This window comes from Schistocerca nitens, chromosome 5 (assembly GCF_023898315.1).
Source record: "Schistocerca nitens isolate TAMUIC-IGC-003100 chromosome 5, iqSchNite1.1, whole genome shotgun sequence".
Lineage (NCBI taxonomy): Eukaryota > Metazoa > Arthropoda > Insecta > Orthoptera > Acrididae > Schistocerca > Schistocerca nitens.
The window spans coordinates 79,692,489-79,708,119 of record NC_064618.1 but is presented as its reverse complement, the minus strand read 5'-3'; the positions used below and the strand labels follow the sequence as shown (position 1 = coordinate 79,708,119).

Sequence of the window (15,631 nt, the reverse complement as noted above, 5' to 3'; positions counted from 1 at the left end):
AGAACTGCCTCCCAGACAGAGAGCAGTGCTATTCATACAAATCTGAATATTCCAGAACACGGAAACATTATGAACATAAAAAATTTCGAGAACCTAAATAACAAATATTTGTTGGTGATTGGATCTGAACTTGTGACCTGCAGCACACTAGCCAGCAAAGCTTACTGCTTCTCCACGCCAGGATGCATCTCAACCAATTCCGGATACATTTTTTCTGCTCTAATGTTGTTAATTCAATTACATGGTTTGGGAAGAGTTTAACAGCTTCATGAAGTGGTGAAAATTACTGTTCACACATTTCTTGTTCAACTTGAGACAGCAAAAAGAAGTTCTTACATGAATAAATCAAGTGAATATGGACAACAAAACATTTATTTGATGGATGTTTTTCTCTGCAAGCTAATAAATTATTTTATGAGATGTCTGACACCTGACTTTTTATGACAAAGAATGAAGCGACGTATTCGGTTGTTTCTTGCTGGTTTCATCAATGGCTGCCAGCAAACAAATTATTGTATACTGTTTAGCCTTAAATGTTCTTCCATCCTCTAAAGCAGTGGTTGTCAAAATTTTTTTTTTGCTCACAAGCCAATACCGGCATTGTGGGGCAACATCTTGGGCCATGTATGTACTGCTCTAGTTAATAACTGGTAACCTATGTAAATTAACATGTTATGAGCCCCCAATACATTAGCTATAGTAAAGGTGCAATAAGTTCCCCACCAGCTACCAAGTACTGGCTGTTAAAAGTTGGCATCATTTTGAACACTTCATGTCAAATGTCCTCCGTTTCATATTGCTGCCACCAATAGTGATCTAACAGTTGTGATACTACTGTTGTGTGGTGAAGTGATGTTGGTTTTACTATGTGCGTAAATGATTTTGATTAATGATAGTATTTGTACTTATATTGAAATGTACTAGTGAATATGAGAAATCATCACCAAAGCTTAATAAATTAAAAACTGTGTTGCATTACAACAGCCTTAAAAAATTAATTTTCCTTGCTAAAAATAAGTACTTCATTTGAAGATGACTGTCTCTATGATGTGCATTCATGAATACATCTTCGTTTCATGCACAATTTATACCATAGCGCCTGCCCAGTACGAGTCGCACAAGCGCATTAGTTATCTGCACTGGAAGACAAACTGTAAAACATTCCCCCTCCCAAGTCCTCTAACCCCACAGTTGCCACACTACTAATAGCAGAATTCATTAATCAACCAACCACCTAGAACTATTACTTCTTCTGTAAGTATTTTTGTTTGTCAGTGAACAGGAAAACTACACTCTTATGAAACTTGCTTTTGACGTTTCTAGATTGGGTTATTAGCTGCTAGATGAATCCGTACATATTACAAACATGAATGTGCGTGTGTGTGTGTGTGTGTGTGTGTGTGTGTGTTTTCCGCATCTGCTCTTAAACCACTGTAGTGATTTCAACTAAACTTGGGACACATATCCCTTACTGTCAGGCAACAATTGTGGGAGTAAGAACCACCTAGCTATCTGGTGATGTCATGAACAACCAGATATGTGAGAACTGATGCACTGTGCACGAGGCTTAAAGTTATCACTTCTGTGTTAGTAACTCTACTCGCAAAAAATTTCGCAGACACTAAATGCACCTACAAAACTGTATCATGGCACCACACATAGTTCAAGACATATTATGTCATAAACACTGAGATGCATGAAAAACTTGCATCTTGCTTGACATTTAAATATTATTACTTCTTTACTACTAAATCAATTTACAACATATTTCACAGACGGCAGCCACATTATGTCGCAGAATGTACCTACACAAAAACAGAGTGTTTTGAAAAGAATAACCTGATTCAAAACTCCATATTTACTGATAAAAACATACTACAAACATGGGATGTATTGCAAAATACTTTCAAAATCATGAAGTTTTAGCTATGCTATTACAAATGTTCTGTGTGTCCGCCAGCAGTTCCACAAATAACATCTTGACGACAGCTAAATTTGTCACAAACTTTACACAATGTATCTGCTTTACAGAGGTTATGGCAGCTGTTAATCTGGTCATTTCTTTTATGTCACAAGGTAAAGGGAGGATGAACATGCTTTCCTTTACAGATGCCCTCAAGGAAAAATTGCATGGGGACAATGTCTGGTGATTCTGGAGGCACAGAATGCTGGGCAGTGTCTATAGCCCCTTGTGCCCTATACAGCACTGATGCAGAGTGCCACCGAGAAACTGACATATGTTGCTGTGCCAGTTTAAAGACCAAATGACACCTGGACATTTGCCAGACTGTCGTTCACGGCATTGGCAGTGCTCTGCTTGCACGGCGCGTAGACTTTTGTGAACTTCACTTAAACGTCTGCCGATTTCTTTCCACTGTGTCATCAGATGCGCAAGATCGACCTGGACTCTCACCTTTGCACATGCATCCTGTCTCTTTGGAGATACCAATGAGACATGTTTTAGGCTGCAGGTGGATGAATCGCTCACTCGCTCTCTTTGCAAACAGCAGCACACAAAATGCCTTCTGACTGCAAACTGAGAAGACACATTGACTGATGTCTAAAAAGGTTTTCTGAAACCACAGTCACACCCATTCAAACAACACACAGTTCCTTGCCGGCATGTCCCATGTTTCATAATTATTACCATCCAAAATCAGGTCATTCTTCTGAAACATCCTGTATATCATTGTAAGACAGACAGTTCAAGAGATATGCATGAAAAATGCTACATCATGGATGAAGTTTTAAAAAATTTATCCTTTACTACTAAGACACTCCTACAGTCAAGTCAACTTAAGGAAATCCCTGAAACCAGGCAGTGATTTTGACAGCTTTCAACTGTGAACTGCAAACAGCTGCAGGCAAGAACTGTGGTCGGCTATAGAGCATTGATGAGGTGTTGCCATAGAAACATTTACAAAATTATCAACACCGCAATGGTGTTTTCACAAATACATGGAATGAAATTTTTCAATATTACACAGTTCATTTTTTGTTTTTGTTTCTAATAGAAAACTGGTAAAATGAATGCACAGGCATTGCCGGGTTTGTCAGCTCATGTTACTGTAAACAGCTGAGAATGGCAGACCGAATAAACAACTAGCTGGGCCACAGTCTGACAACCACTGCTAAAGCAATGGTTGCAACATGTCTAGTGTAGCCATAGAAAAAAAATCAGTCTATTTCTTGAAAATCTTTCTTGAAATAATCACTTCTGTTTTTTGGTTCATCTTGGAATGCCCAAACAGCTGATTGCTGCTTCATTTTTAGCTCATATGACTATATCAAATTTCTGTCTGAAAACAGTCACTATATGGTAAATTATTTTTTCAAGCAATTCATAATTTCATTTGTTTTACTAAATATCTTTGCAGAATTGTATGGAACTGTTCTGCTAGTTAGTTCATCTAAATATGTTTTAAAAAGAGCATTATTATGGAAAGGATGGACTACTACTTACCATATAGAAGAGATGTTGAGTCGCAGATAGGCATTACAAAAAGATTGTTAAACAAGCCTTGCCAGCCAGAGACTGTGGTCGTGTGTGTGTTAAAAGCATTTGTCTGAGTGTGTGTGTTATGTTGTCTATTTCAGATGAAGGTCTTTATGGATAAAGCTTACTTGTTTGCAAGTCTTTTTGTTATGCCTATCTGTGATCCTACATCTTCGCTACATGTTGAGTAACAATCTGTCCTTTTCTTATATTGTCATTATTTCATCGTGGATTTTCTACTGTTTCTTTTATGTTTAAAAATGTTATGCAATTAAAGTGTTGGAATCACTGTACTCACTTATTAAATTTTGCACAAAAACATCACTAAAGATAATGAATAAATCCAAGTAAAGCAAACAGCCAGATGTGGTGAAGAAGATACGACAGAAGAATAAAAAAGCTATGAACACTGCCAATGTAAATTCTGCTGCTCCACATAAAGCTCAAGGGGACAAGGCCACCACGAAGCTCCTGCCATTCTAGATAGAAAAACCTGATATTTGGTTTTTCCAAGCTGAAGCAGACTCTCAAATCATCAGCACAACAACAGATATTATACAATTTAATTATTTAGTAGAGCAACTACAACCACACTTTGCTGAAAATATTTGGGATTTATAGATCCTTTATTCCAGACCCATAAACTCAACATGGAAATCAATGAAATGGAATTTCAGCTGAGAGAAAATAGATATGACAACATTCTCACAGTAGGAGCAGGAGACTTTCATTTTGGTGCAGACTGTAGGCCAGGAAAAATGTGGTCAGGCCTGTGAATGGCAGAATCAGGAAAAAAAAAGAAGCAGATACAATAGCAGCCAAATATTTTGGCACAGATGACGTTATTGGCTGCCATTATCACAAGTTTGTCGAAAAATTACAAGTGTGAAGTGGATCGGGAGGGGGGGGGGGGGGGGCAACCCACCATGTAAAAACTGCTGAATATAAAATGTTTACTATGAATGGCTCTAATTTCCAAGCTAGGGCTGAATTTGATCTCAGATTAAAGCCTAGTTTTCTATGGACATTTATCATCGCAGATATTTCGAAAGGCATATCAGAGCCATCAACTTTCTTCACAGTTTTCACCTTCTGGTTTATCTTAAGAACAAATGACTGATTACAAAATTCAGTTGAAAGTGAAAAGATCTTGCAATCTTAAGAACAAATGACATTAAAAAATTCAGCTGAAGGTGAAAGGAAATGTAACATATATGAGAGGGATAGTAAAAATTTTAACCATCACTTCAAAAAAATGAAGTTATGAATTTTTTTAGTTACATGGACCCAGCCCTGGTACATGCACCCCAGTACTATGGCACTCTGTTAGAACAGCCAAAACAAAGGGACTCAAGCCATTTGTAAAGTAGAATAATGTGGGGTAATTTGTTTTCGGCAGCATCAGAAATGATGCACCTGTGTCAGGCCAATCCAGATGACTTCTTGAACCTTCTGGGCTGGCACGACACAGCTGCAACGTATCTCGGTTTCCTAAAACAAATTCCCGAACAATATCGCACTGTATTAATAGGCTGTGGCATTTTGCTTTAGCAACTCTAGTAGTCTGCTACAGAACTATGGTGTGGGGATTTTAAGTGTACTGTGGACATGTAACTCTAAACATACAAAAAGTTTATTACGTAACTACACTACTGGCCATTAAAATTGCTACACCACGAAGATGACTTACTGCGGACGCGAAATTTAACCGATAGGAAGAAGATGCTGTGATATGCAAATGTTTAGCTTTTCAGAGCATTCACACAAGGTTGGCGCTGGTGGCGACACCTACAACATGCTGACATGAGTAAAGTTTCCAACCGATTTCTCATACACAAACAGCTGTTGACCGGCGTTGCCTGGTGAAACGTCGTCGTGATGCCTCGTGTAAGGAGGAGAAATGCTTACCATCACATTTTCAACTTTGATAAAGGTCGGATTGTAGCCTATCGCGATTGCGGTTTATTGTATCGCGACATTGCTGCTCGCGTTGGTCGAGATCCAATGACTGTTAGCAGCATATGGTATCGGTGGGATCAGGAGGGTAATACGGAACGCCGTGCTGGATCCCAACGGGGCCTCATATCAGTAGCAGTCAAGATGACAGGCATCTTATCCGGATGGCTGTAACGGATCGTGCAGCCATGTCGCAATCCCTGAGTCAACAGATGGGGACATTTGCAAGACAACAACCATCTGCACGAACAGTTCGATGACATTTGCAGCAGCATGGACTATCAGCTCTGAGACCATGGCTGTGGTTACTCTTGACGCAGCGTCACAGACAGGGGCGCCTGCGATGGTGTACTCAACAACGAACCTGGGTGCGCAAATGGCAAAACGTCATTTTTTTGGATGAATCCAGGTTCTGTTTACAGCATCATGATGGTCACATCTGTGTTTGGCGACATCACGGTGAACACACATTGGAAGCGTGTATTCGTCATCGCCATACTGGCGTACCACCTGGCGTGATGGTATGGGGTGCAATTGGTTACATGTCTCGGTCACCTCTTGTTCGCATTGACGGCACTTTGAACAGTGGACGTTGCATTTCAAATGTGTTACGACCCATGGCTCTACCCTTTATTCGATCCCTGCGAAACCCTACATTTCAGCAGGATAATGCACGAACGTATATTGCAGTCCTGTACGGGCCTTTCTGGATACAGAAAATGCTCGACTGCTGCCCTGGCCAGCACATTCTCCAGATCTCTCACCAACTGAAAACGTCTGGTCAATGGTGGCCGAGCAACTGACTCGTCACAATATGCCAGTCACTACTCTTGATGAACTGTGGTATCGTGTTGAAGCTGCGTGGGCAGCTGTACCTGTACACACCATTCAAGCTCTGACTCAATGCCCAGGCGTCCAGGCGTATCAAGGCCGTTATTACGGCCAGAGGTGGTTGTTCTGGGTACTGATTTCTCAGGATTTATGCACCAAAATTTCATGAAAATGTAATCACATGTCAGTTCTAGTATAATATATTTGTCCAATGAATACTCGTTTATCATCTGCATTTCTTCCTGGTGTAGCAATTTTAATGGCCAGTAGTGTATATTTTTCAACGTTATCACTGAACCTTTATGACTAAATATGACTGAAATAGTTAATTCCTTTCATGTCTCCTGTAAACTTTCTGAAATTATAAAGAACACTCCAGGTATAATAAAACCCTGTGTTATGCTAAAAAATATTAAACATCATGTTAGGTATTACACCTCAACATCTAGTGGTCCCCAGTTTTCTACATAGATTAGACCCACACAAATTTCAAATTGTGAAGCAAGAATTCCAGTAAATGTTAAACCATATTATTCAGCTGTGCAAAGTGCTGTGGACCAGTCCTCTACAAGTACTGTATCCCTAAATGAACCATATTTACATGATTACAAGATGTGTTTTTTTCACAAATTCACCATTTGAAAAACACAGTCACCTTACATTCGCAGATTGAATTATTGCTGCTGAGATAATAGTTTTTATGTTGGGCAATTCATTAGATGAAGGTTTTACATATCAAAGTAGGACTTCCTGCTATTTTAGCACTACAAGTTGTACTAAAACTGACACATTTTGCAGAGATCTTTAATGCAATGTCACTGAAACTGTGTACTTTCGTAATACACAAGTACAAATACGAAAATATTGAAGTATGGCATATGATAGCTTCATAAACAATGAAACAACAATGGCAGCTCTGATTTGCTTCTGTCAGCCAGTCACAGAACAGCACACGTGATCTTATCAGCCAATCATATCACTGAACATTACGCAAGCAGCATGAATAAAATAAGGATGGCTAATGTCTCATCATGTAACCAATGAGAAAGTACTGAACAGAATTGGGAAGAAAAGGAGTTAGTGATATAACGTGACTAAAAGAAGGGATTGGTCAATAAAATACTTTCTGAGACATCAAGGGATCACAAATTTAATATTGGAGGGAAGAAGTGTGGGGAGATAAAAATTGTAGAGGGAGACCAAGAGATGAATACAACAAGCAGGTTCAAAAGGATGTGGGTTGTGGCACTTATTCAGAGTAGAAGAGGCTTGTAAAGAACAGAACAGAGTAGTGCAGAGAGCTGCATCACACCAGTCTTTGGACTGAAAACCACAACAACAACAACAACAACAACAACAACAACAGTATCTCAAACTAATGGCATTTCAAACCTGTCTCTGCAACTACAAGAGAATTCATATTTTGTCTGCAAACACATTTTGTTTTATTGAAATAAGCACCATCAATGATCTATATTGAAAGATATTTACAATGTGGCTTGCTTTCTAGTCTGAAAAACAGTTTGTTACAAAGGATGTTGATTTTATTGATGGTATTTTATGTCCAATTTTCACTCACATTAGGAAATGTCATCTGCTTTGACGTTTTTGAGGTATTCCTTTATCTGGCATTTTTATCCGGCCTAATTCCATAGTGTTTCGCAGAACTATATACCTCTTGCTGTAAAACACAACATATTGCAGCACCACATGCAAAGTGGAAGTCGGCTGGAATCAGCAATGCTAAACAAAGCAAATCTCAAAAATGTGCAAGCGGAAGCTATTCCTTGATGTGAGCAAAAACTGCATATAAAATACTATAAGTAAAATCATTATCTTTTGTAACAAATTGTGTTTTGACTTAGAAAGCATGCTAAATTGTAAATATATTTCATTACAGACAACTGGTGATGTTTTATTTCAATAAAATGAAAAGCATTTAATGACAAAATATTCATTTTCTTGTAGTCGCAAAGATGGATTAAAAAGAGCTTCAATATTTATGTATTAACTACAGACAATGTGGCCACACAAATGAAGTTAATGTCTCAGATTATTTATTATACAGTACTGTAAAAAGAAAAGCTATGTTTTCTCAAATTGTACTTAGGTAGCTCTAGAGTAGTCTTTTAAGGTTCACCTGTGACGGTGAGTGGCTTCTTCATGGAGACCTTGCTCTCATGCCAGGGGGAAAGTTAAAGAAATCCTCAGTATCCAAGCAGGGGCTTACTGCAAGAGGCCAAATCTAAAGTGAATCTACTATGAAAGGATTCAAAAACTACTGCATATGCAGTGTTCAGAAAGGAAGAAATTCCAATAGGTTTCTAAATAAAGATTGTGATACCAATGATGAAGCTGATTAAAAGTATCGATACTACAGAGACATAAACAAAAAGTACTTGCAAATAAAAATTAAGGCACTTTTCATTTATTTTATTTCTCCTTTCATTATCAAACTGTAGACAATCAATAATTTTCATAAGTTTAGAATACATATAATGTTAACTATTTTGGTAGATGCTTTACGTCAATAAAACAGTTGGTAATTTTGATCAGTAACGTAAGTATAAAATTTTCCCAAGGAGCCTCTTTAAAAAAAAAAAAAAGATCACCTTATACTTGAGTGAATGCCGCAGCAGACAACCAGATGGCCACTGGTGTGCTTATGGAGATTATCACTGTCCAAGCGATTGCCACCTCCCGAACCACAGTCCAATTCCATGAATGAGTGATGTTAATTTAACTCTTCATAATAAATAAGCATTATCTAATATAGACCACTTAATAGGTTATTAACAATTCCCACTTGTGGGAGAAGGTAGCAGGGCTGCCACAAGTTCCCCCAAGTGAGATTCCCTGATTTCCAGACAAGTTTTAGCATTCTTCCCTGACAAATTTTGAGACCTTGAAGGATGTTAAGAAATAAGTTGACAATCTGCCTTTGTGGCTATAGTACAAGAAATAATAGTGTAAATAATGAAATATTTAATAAAAAAACTTGCAAGCAGATGGCATTTCCAGGTGTGAGCAAAAATTTAAGTGCTCACATCAAGATCTTTTGTAATGAAATGTTTTTAGATGGAGACAACAAGCCAAATGGCATATGCGTTCCATTAAGACCACTGATGTTATTTTATTTCAATAAAAGAAACACATTTGGTGACAAAAATATGCATTTCCTTGGAGTCACAAGACAGATATAAAATACCATCATTGATTTCAAAAATAACCTCGCCACAACTAACTTCTGCCGTCGAATATATGTAGCGCTACACAGGCATGCTTTGCAGGCCCAAAGATAAATACTGGCGCCAAAACCTCTGCGTCAGTAAATAAATTAAAAAAAAAAAGGTGTAAGACGAGCTTTTTTCTCCACCCTGAGTTTCGACCACTGCATTTTCATACATTATCCAACAAAGTAAATACAAATTCCGTGTTGTTCATCTTCGAATGTAGCAGCATTTCAATGTACTACGAAAATCCGACTGGCAAGACTATTTGGGATGTTTGTCAATATGGCCAACCCTACGTTCTGAATTTTTTTCCTACCTGTGAGAAGAGATGGTTGCTAATAGGAACTTTTATGAATTGTGAATCACATGCAGTATTCTCTTCAACATATGAATAATACGAATATAAACATTTTGCCATGTATTCTTTCGTATTTGCTGCTATCTCATTTAAATCCTGTCTGCCTAATAACCTACAAAACTAGTGTGAGACAGCAGCAAATGCGGAAGAATATACATATCATGTCATGTTTATATTCATATTGTTCTTATGCCTAATAGTGATACAATCAGAAATGAAGCACGACAATTGACTAGATTTTTAAATCTAAGATGACTCTAATTTCTGTGCAGAATGTAATGTACAAAAGAGGCGTCTGCAAAGATTTTCAAACGGAGAAAAATTTTAGCTAAACTCTCGTTCAGAACATCTATCATACGCAGTATATTATTTGGTTCTTGTTGATCATTAGCAAAGAAAGCAGAAGTGGAAGTAACAACAAATAGCAGTCTCTTGCCATTATTTCCCTAATGAGACAATTCCTCTCTCTCTCTCTCTCTCTCTCTCTCTCTCTCTCTCTCTCTCCTTTTTTTTTTTTTTTAAATTGTAAGCGGCGGTAGCGCGCACAAAAGCAAGCCATGCCGCGAGTGGCGACAGGTCATAAACACTTATTATCAGAATGCGACAAACAATGCACGACACAGTACAATAATGCATTTTCAGCCTAGAGTGACGTAAACACCTTTAACAAAGAGAACGGCACTTATCAGATCAAAGAAAAATAAGCAATCGATTCAAACCAGACGATGCACGCCTTACGCATAGCAATGGCTATCTGGTAAAGCTTAACTGCTAAGTTTACAACTCGAACCAAACTACTGTAGCTGTATCGTCATTTATTCTACCTAAATTGTGTCTCATTTACAACAGACCAACTTTGTTTCGATTTGGAGGTGCGGCCTAAAACTTGTCTCTCCCCTTGAATTTCGAGTTTCAAATTTCAGGTGCGGCTTAGATTCGGGAAATTTTTTTTTTCCTTGATTTCGAGTCTCATTTTTCAGGTGCAGCTTAGATTCGAGTAAATACGGTAAGCCATGAAAATCTGCTGCATTATGCCACACAGACCCGGCCTGCGGGCAGATTGGTGAGACTAGATCTGGAAGGCAGGGTCTGCTCATTAGTGGGAAACAAATGGCTTCAGATCGGCAGGCCCGATCCATTACAGATACCCACAGAAATGGCCTGCAATGGAAATCCACTCATATGGCCAGCTGTTCAAGAGCCACAGACAGCATGTTGATGAAATGAGAACGTGGTGATCAGTTTATGCAAGATATAACTTGTGCGAATACTCTGAGAATCAATAATAATGAGGATAGGTAGTAACTCACCATTAAAGGTGATTGCTGAGCCACAGACAGGCACTTGGAAAATACAATCACACTCTCACAACAAAATTTTCAGCCATAGCTTTTGTCAGAAAACAAGCGCACACACACACATTCACACAATCACTCGGAGACAACTCATGCACACATGGCCACCACCTCCAGCCACTGCATCTATAGTTTCTGAGAATCAAATCCAAACAAACCACTGCTCACGCCTTCCTGCCTGTTGTCGGCAGCCGTTAGGCTAGTGGAAAGAACTGGTGGCAGTACTGACTACAAGTTGAGGGGAGTGGTAGGAAGGGGAGAAGCAGTAGGAATGAGGAAATACGGAGGTGGAGCACATACTAAGCTGCACCCAGCCAGCAATGATGCATAGCATTTCAATTAACAAACCATTTCATCTACTGAGACGAAAATGACATTTTCCAGTATTTTTTTTCAGAATTCCCTGATACTTCCCCGATTTCCCTGATGTGTTTGAAATTCCCTGATTTCCAGAAACTGCAGCAACTGTGGATAAAACACAAAACAGTAATCACCATTCCTTTTGGCCTATATGATTTTAATTTCAAGCCATTTGGATTGAGGAATGCACCTGGCACGTATCAATGAAGTAATGCAAGGATCTGATTTCTATTTTGTCTTCACAGATTATATTCTAATTACATCTGGTTCAGAAAAAATTACATCCTGATAATTATGTTCCGAGAATTAATCTTGGGAAGTTGTTCAGCACTCAGAAAACAAGTTTCTTGATTTACACCATTACGTCAGAAAGAACCAAACCAGATGAGGAAAGAGTAATAACCATTTTACAGACACCTCATCCATAATATCAATGGTACGCAATGAAAACCTTGTAGCTCCATCTGTCTGAGACAACCTCATAACTCCAGTTATCAGAAACTCCGTGATCAAAGAGAGATTTGAAAGTGCATGGGTTTTTATAATCTGTCAATAACTAGGCTTCTGCTATACAGTTACACATATAGAACTTTATGTATATCACTTTGTACTATTTTTCAAGAAATTGTTTTTGGTTCTGCTCTAGAATTTAACTAAGTGGAGTTATGAGGTTTTCATTGCCTACCGTCGATATGTGAAATAATTGCATGCATATCCCAGTGCTTTCAGCCACATCACTCATCATGTTTAACTTCTATCACAGTCACCTGGAACATATGGTACAAAATGAATCTCTCCTCTCTGGAGGGGAATAACAAGACTGACAAAAGGAAAATTGGAAGGATTCCAGAATCAAGAAAATAATTTGAAAAATGTAATGAAAATGTAGCCCAAGCTGCACTATAAGTAAGTTGATTTGTAGAAGTTTTCTCTTGTCCAAAAGAATTACTCAACTTATAAAAAAGAAGTTCTCTCAGTACATATTCAGCCATAAAATATTTCAAATATCTACTCGAAGGAAGGACATCTGTCACAGAAGAAAAGGTGAGGAACATCAATGTGTCTCGCGTCAAGTTGCAACACTGAACTAAAATTTATGCAGTTTAGTACCCCTGGTGGATTACCACTGTTGTGTGACAGGTCACTGAAACCCCTGATCCATATGTTCTCAAACAATATTAGTTCACAATGTTTAATATTACCACAAAATGGCTCATCAAAGTGCAAGATCTTCAGTAAAGTTAATATCATTCAAATTCCTCCATCCAAATTTAAATAAGGATTTTCAGCAATGGAATAAGGTACGTGCATCTAGCCAGGAGAGCGAAATTTCAAGTTATGCTAAATCAACAATTGGAGATTTCGCCATTGTCGATGAACATTTTAAAGTCTTACACACTGACCTAATGTATCCTTATTGCCCTCTGATGGAATTACTTATTGTTTTACAGGCAGATTCACCTTTGGATAGAAGTTATCCACCTCTGAAACACTGAAGCAGTTAAAGCAGTGACAATAATTTTTAAGATCCTGGATGATCAAATTTGGGAAACCAAAACAGTTAATAACAATTTCAGTCTAGTATATCTTGAGCCTACACAAATACCTGTAGCTGTAAATCGACAACACTGAATACCTGCCATGCACAAGCTAACGGAAAAATGTAAAAGTTAACTATATGCCGGTGAATGCCATACGAGACTACACTACAGCTAAATGGGATAGTACTCACAATTCTACTTGGCCTCCACTGTTTCTTCCAGAAAGAAAGTAGTTGTACAATAGCAGAAATGCTGTATGGTACTATACTGAAGGTGTTCAAAGATTTCATCCAGGAGCCTCATATCGCAATGGATATTGGTCTTCAAACTTTCATCATCACACTGAAGAAAAGGATGACTCATTTCAAGCTGGCGGAGTATTCCCACAATCCAAAGAAACTCAGTTAATCCACACAGATCTTAAGAGTACAAGCCATGTATTTGTTAAAATTGACAAGTAAAGAGCGGAATCACACAACCACATGAATGACCATAGGAAATGAGTCAACATCTATCTACGTTCTTCACCATCAAACTATAATTCCCTGCCCCTCACTGGGTACATCCTTGGTCTTGGTCACAAATTAGTTGCAACTTACGCACACTAGCTAAAATATAAATGAGTGCATTTATTTAATACAGCAAAAGAATAATTCATTACGAAAAATTTAACATTACAACACAGAATGGTTGCCCATCACATGCATTCAGGAAGTGAAATGCTAAATTCTGTCAAAAGATGCATTTAATATTGGAAGTGACTATATCTAGCTTTTATAACTGTTAGTTCCTTCCTCAGAGAGGAAGGAGGGATGGGTGTAGAAGGCTATGAAGGTAGGGAGGGACAAACATAACTAAGGTTGAGTGGAGCCCACCTGTTCTGAGAATGAGGTAGGCCCCTCTCAAACTGCACCTCCTATCCAACCTCTCTCTCTTTCCTTCTTGAGAAAGGAATCAACAATTTTGGAAGCTAAGTATAGTTTATCTTGATATTAAATGTTTCTGTTGGAAGCGCTTGGAATTTTACTTCCTGGAAATAAATATGGCCACTCGTTCTGTCTGAGTTATTTAATGTTATGATAGTAACCTACAGGACTAGGGACCTCAGACAAATTTTATAACTGACATGTCAATTATATGCATTTTCAATACAGACTTTTCAAAAATGAAATTAAAAGAAAAAGCAATGTCACCTTTCACGCCTGCTGCAAAATCCTTGATGCCCCCAAGCCCAATAGCCCACAAAATTGACAACCCAATGGACTGTCTGTTCTGATATGAATTCATTAGCTCCATTGCCTTTGGAATAGCTGTTACTGTCAACAAAGGGCTCTGGAATGCAAGCAATTGCAGAACTACTTTATACCCCAATCCTGATGATGTTCCTGCAAAATAAAAAATTATTCTTACAATCAAGCAAGATCACTCACACGAGGCAACACACACACACAATTACAAGCAAATAAAACCAGAAAGAGTAACGATATCTGTCTTGGACAAGGTAATTAATTTCTCAAAGAAGTGAAGAGTCACCATTTTTCTGGGCATCACTGTTGATAAACATTTGACATGGGAGGACCATATCAGCAACATATGCTTAAAAAAAGGAGCTAGCAGCTTTTGTATGAGGAGGATGTCTAGGACAGTAAATACAGACATGCTGCTAACAATATACTATGGCCTAGACTATCACTTATTATATTGTTATGAAACGTTAGTTTGCTACTCACCGTAAAGATGACATGTTGAGTTGTAGGCAGACACAACAAAAAGACTGTTACACACAAAGTTTTCGGTCAAAGCCTTCTTCAGAAAAGAAACGAAAACACACATATATTCACACAAGCAGATGTACCTCACACACATATATGCCCCCCTCCCCCCCACACACACACGAGTGCACGCACGCGACCACTATCTCCGGATGCTCTGGCCAGACTGCAACTCTTGCACTGAGCAAAAGCAGCAGTCGAAAGTGGGGCACAGAAGGGTGAGTATGGGTAGGAGGAGAGAAGAGTGCTGCCTGGCGGAGCGTGCAGGGACTAGGAGACAGGACAAGGCTGCCAAAGGCAACATTGAGAGGCTGTGGAACAGGTAGCAGACAAAGAGAAGAGCAGAGAGGGGAAAAGACTGGTGGATATGTTGGCAGAGAACAGAACACAATCAGGCTGAGGAGACGTGAATTGGGATGAGGTTAGAGGACACAGAGGAGACGGAAACTGTTGGGTAGAGGGTGCGAGTAAGTTGAGGCCTGGATAATTTCAGTAGCAGAGCATGTGTTATAAGGATAACTCCTATCTGTGCAGTTCAGAAAAGCTGTGTTGGAGAGGAGGATCTAGGTGGCCCGGCTTGTGAAGCAGCCATTAAAATCAAGCATGTTATTAATAGTTGCTTCACAATCTGGCCCATCTGCATCCTCCCCTCTTCTACCAGCTTTCATGAACTGCACAATTGGGAGTTTAAGTTATATCACATTCTCTGCTACCAGAATTATCCCAACC

General features: G+C 38.7%; 1 protein-coding gene across 1 annotated transcript in view; it reads right to left on the bottom strand.

Moving 5' to 3' along the window:
* LOC126259266 (transmembrane protein 214-B) overlaps positions 1–15,631 on the bottom strand; it is a 157,020-nt gene that overhangs the window by 128,156 nt on the left and 13,233 nt on the right. Inside the window, exon 4 of the mRNA XM_049955900.1 lies at positions 14,324–14,515. Coding sequence (XP_049811857.1) covers positions 14,324–14,515 — 192 coding nt within the window. The remainder of the gene's footprint in view (positions 1–14,323; positions 14,516–15,631) is intronic.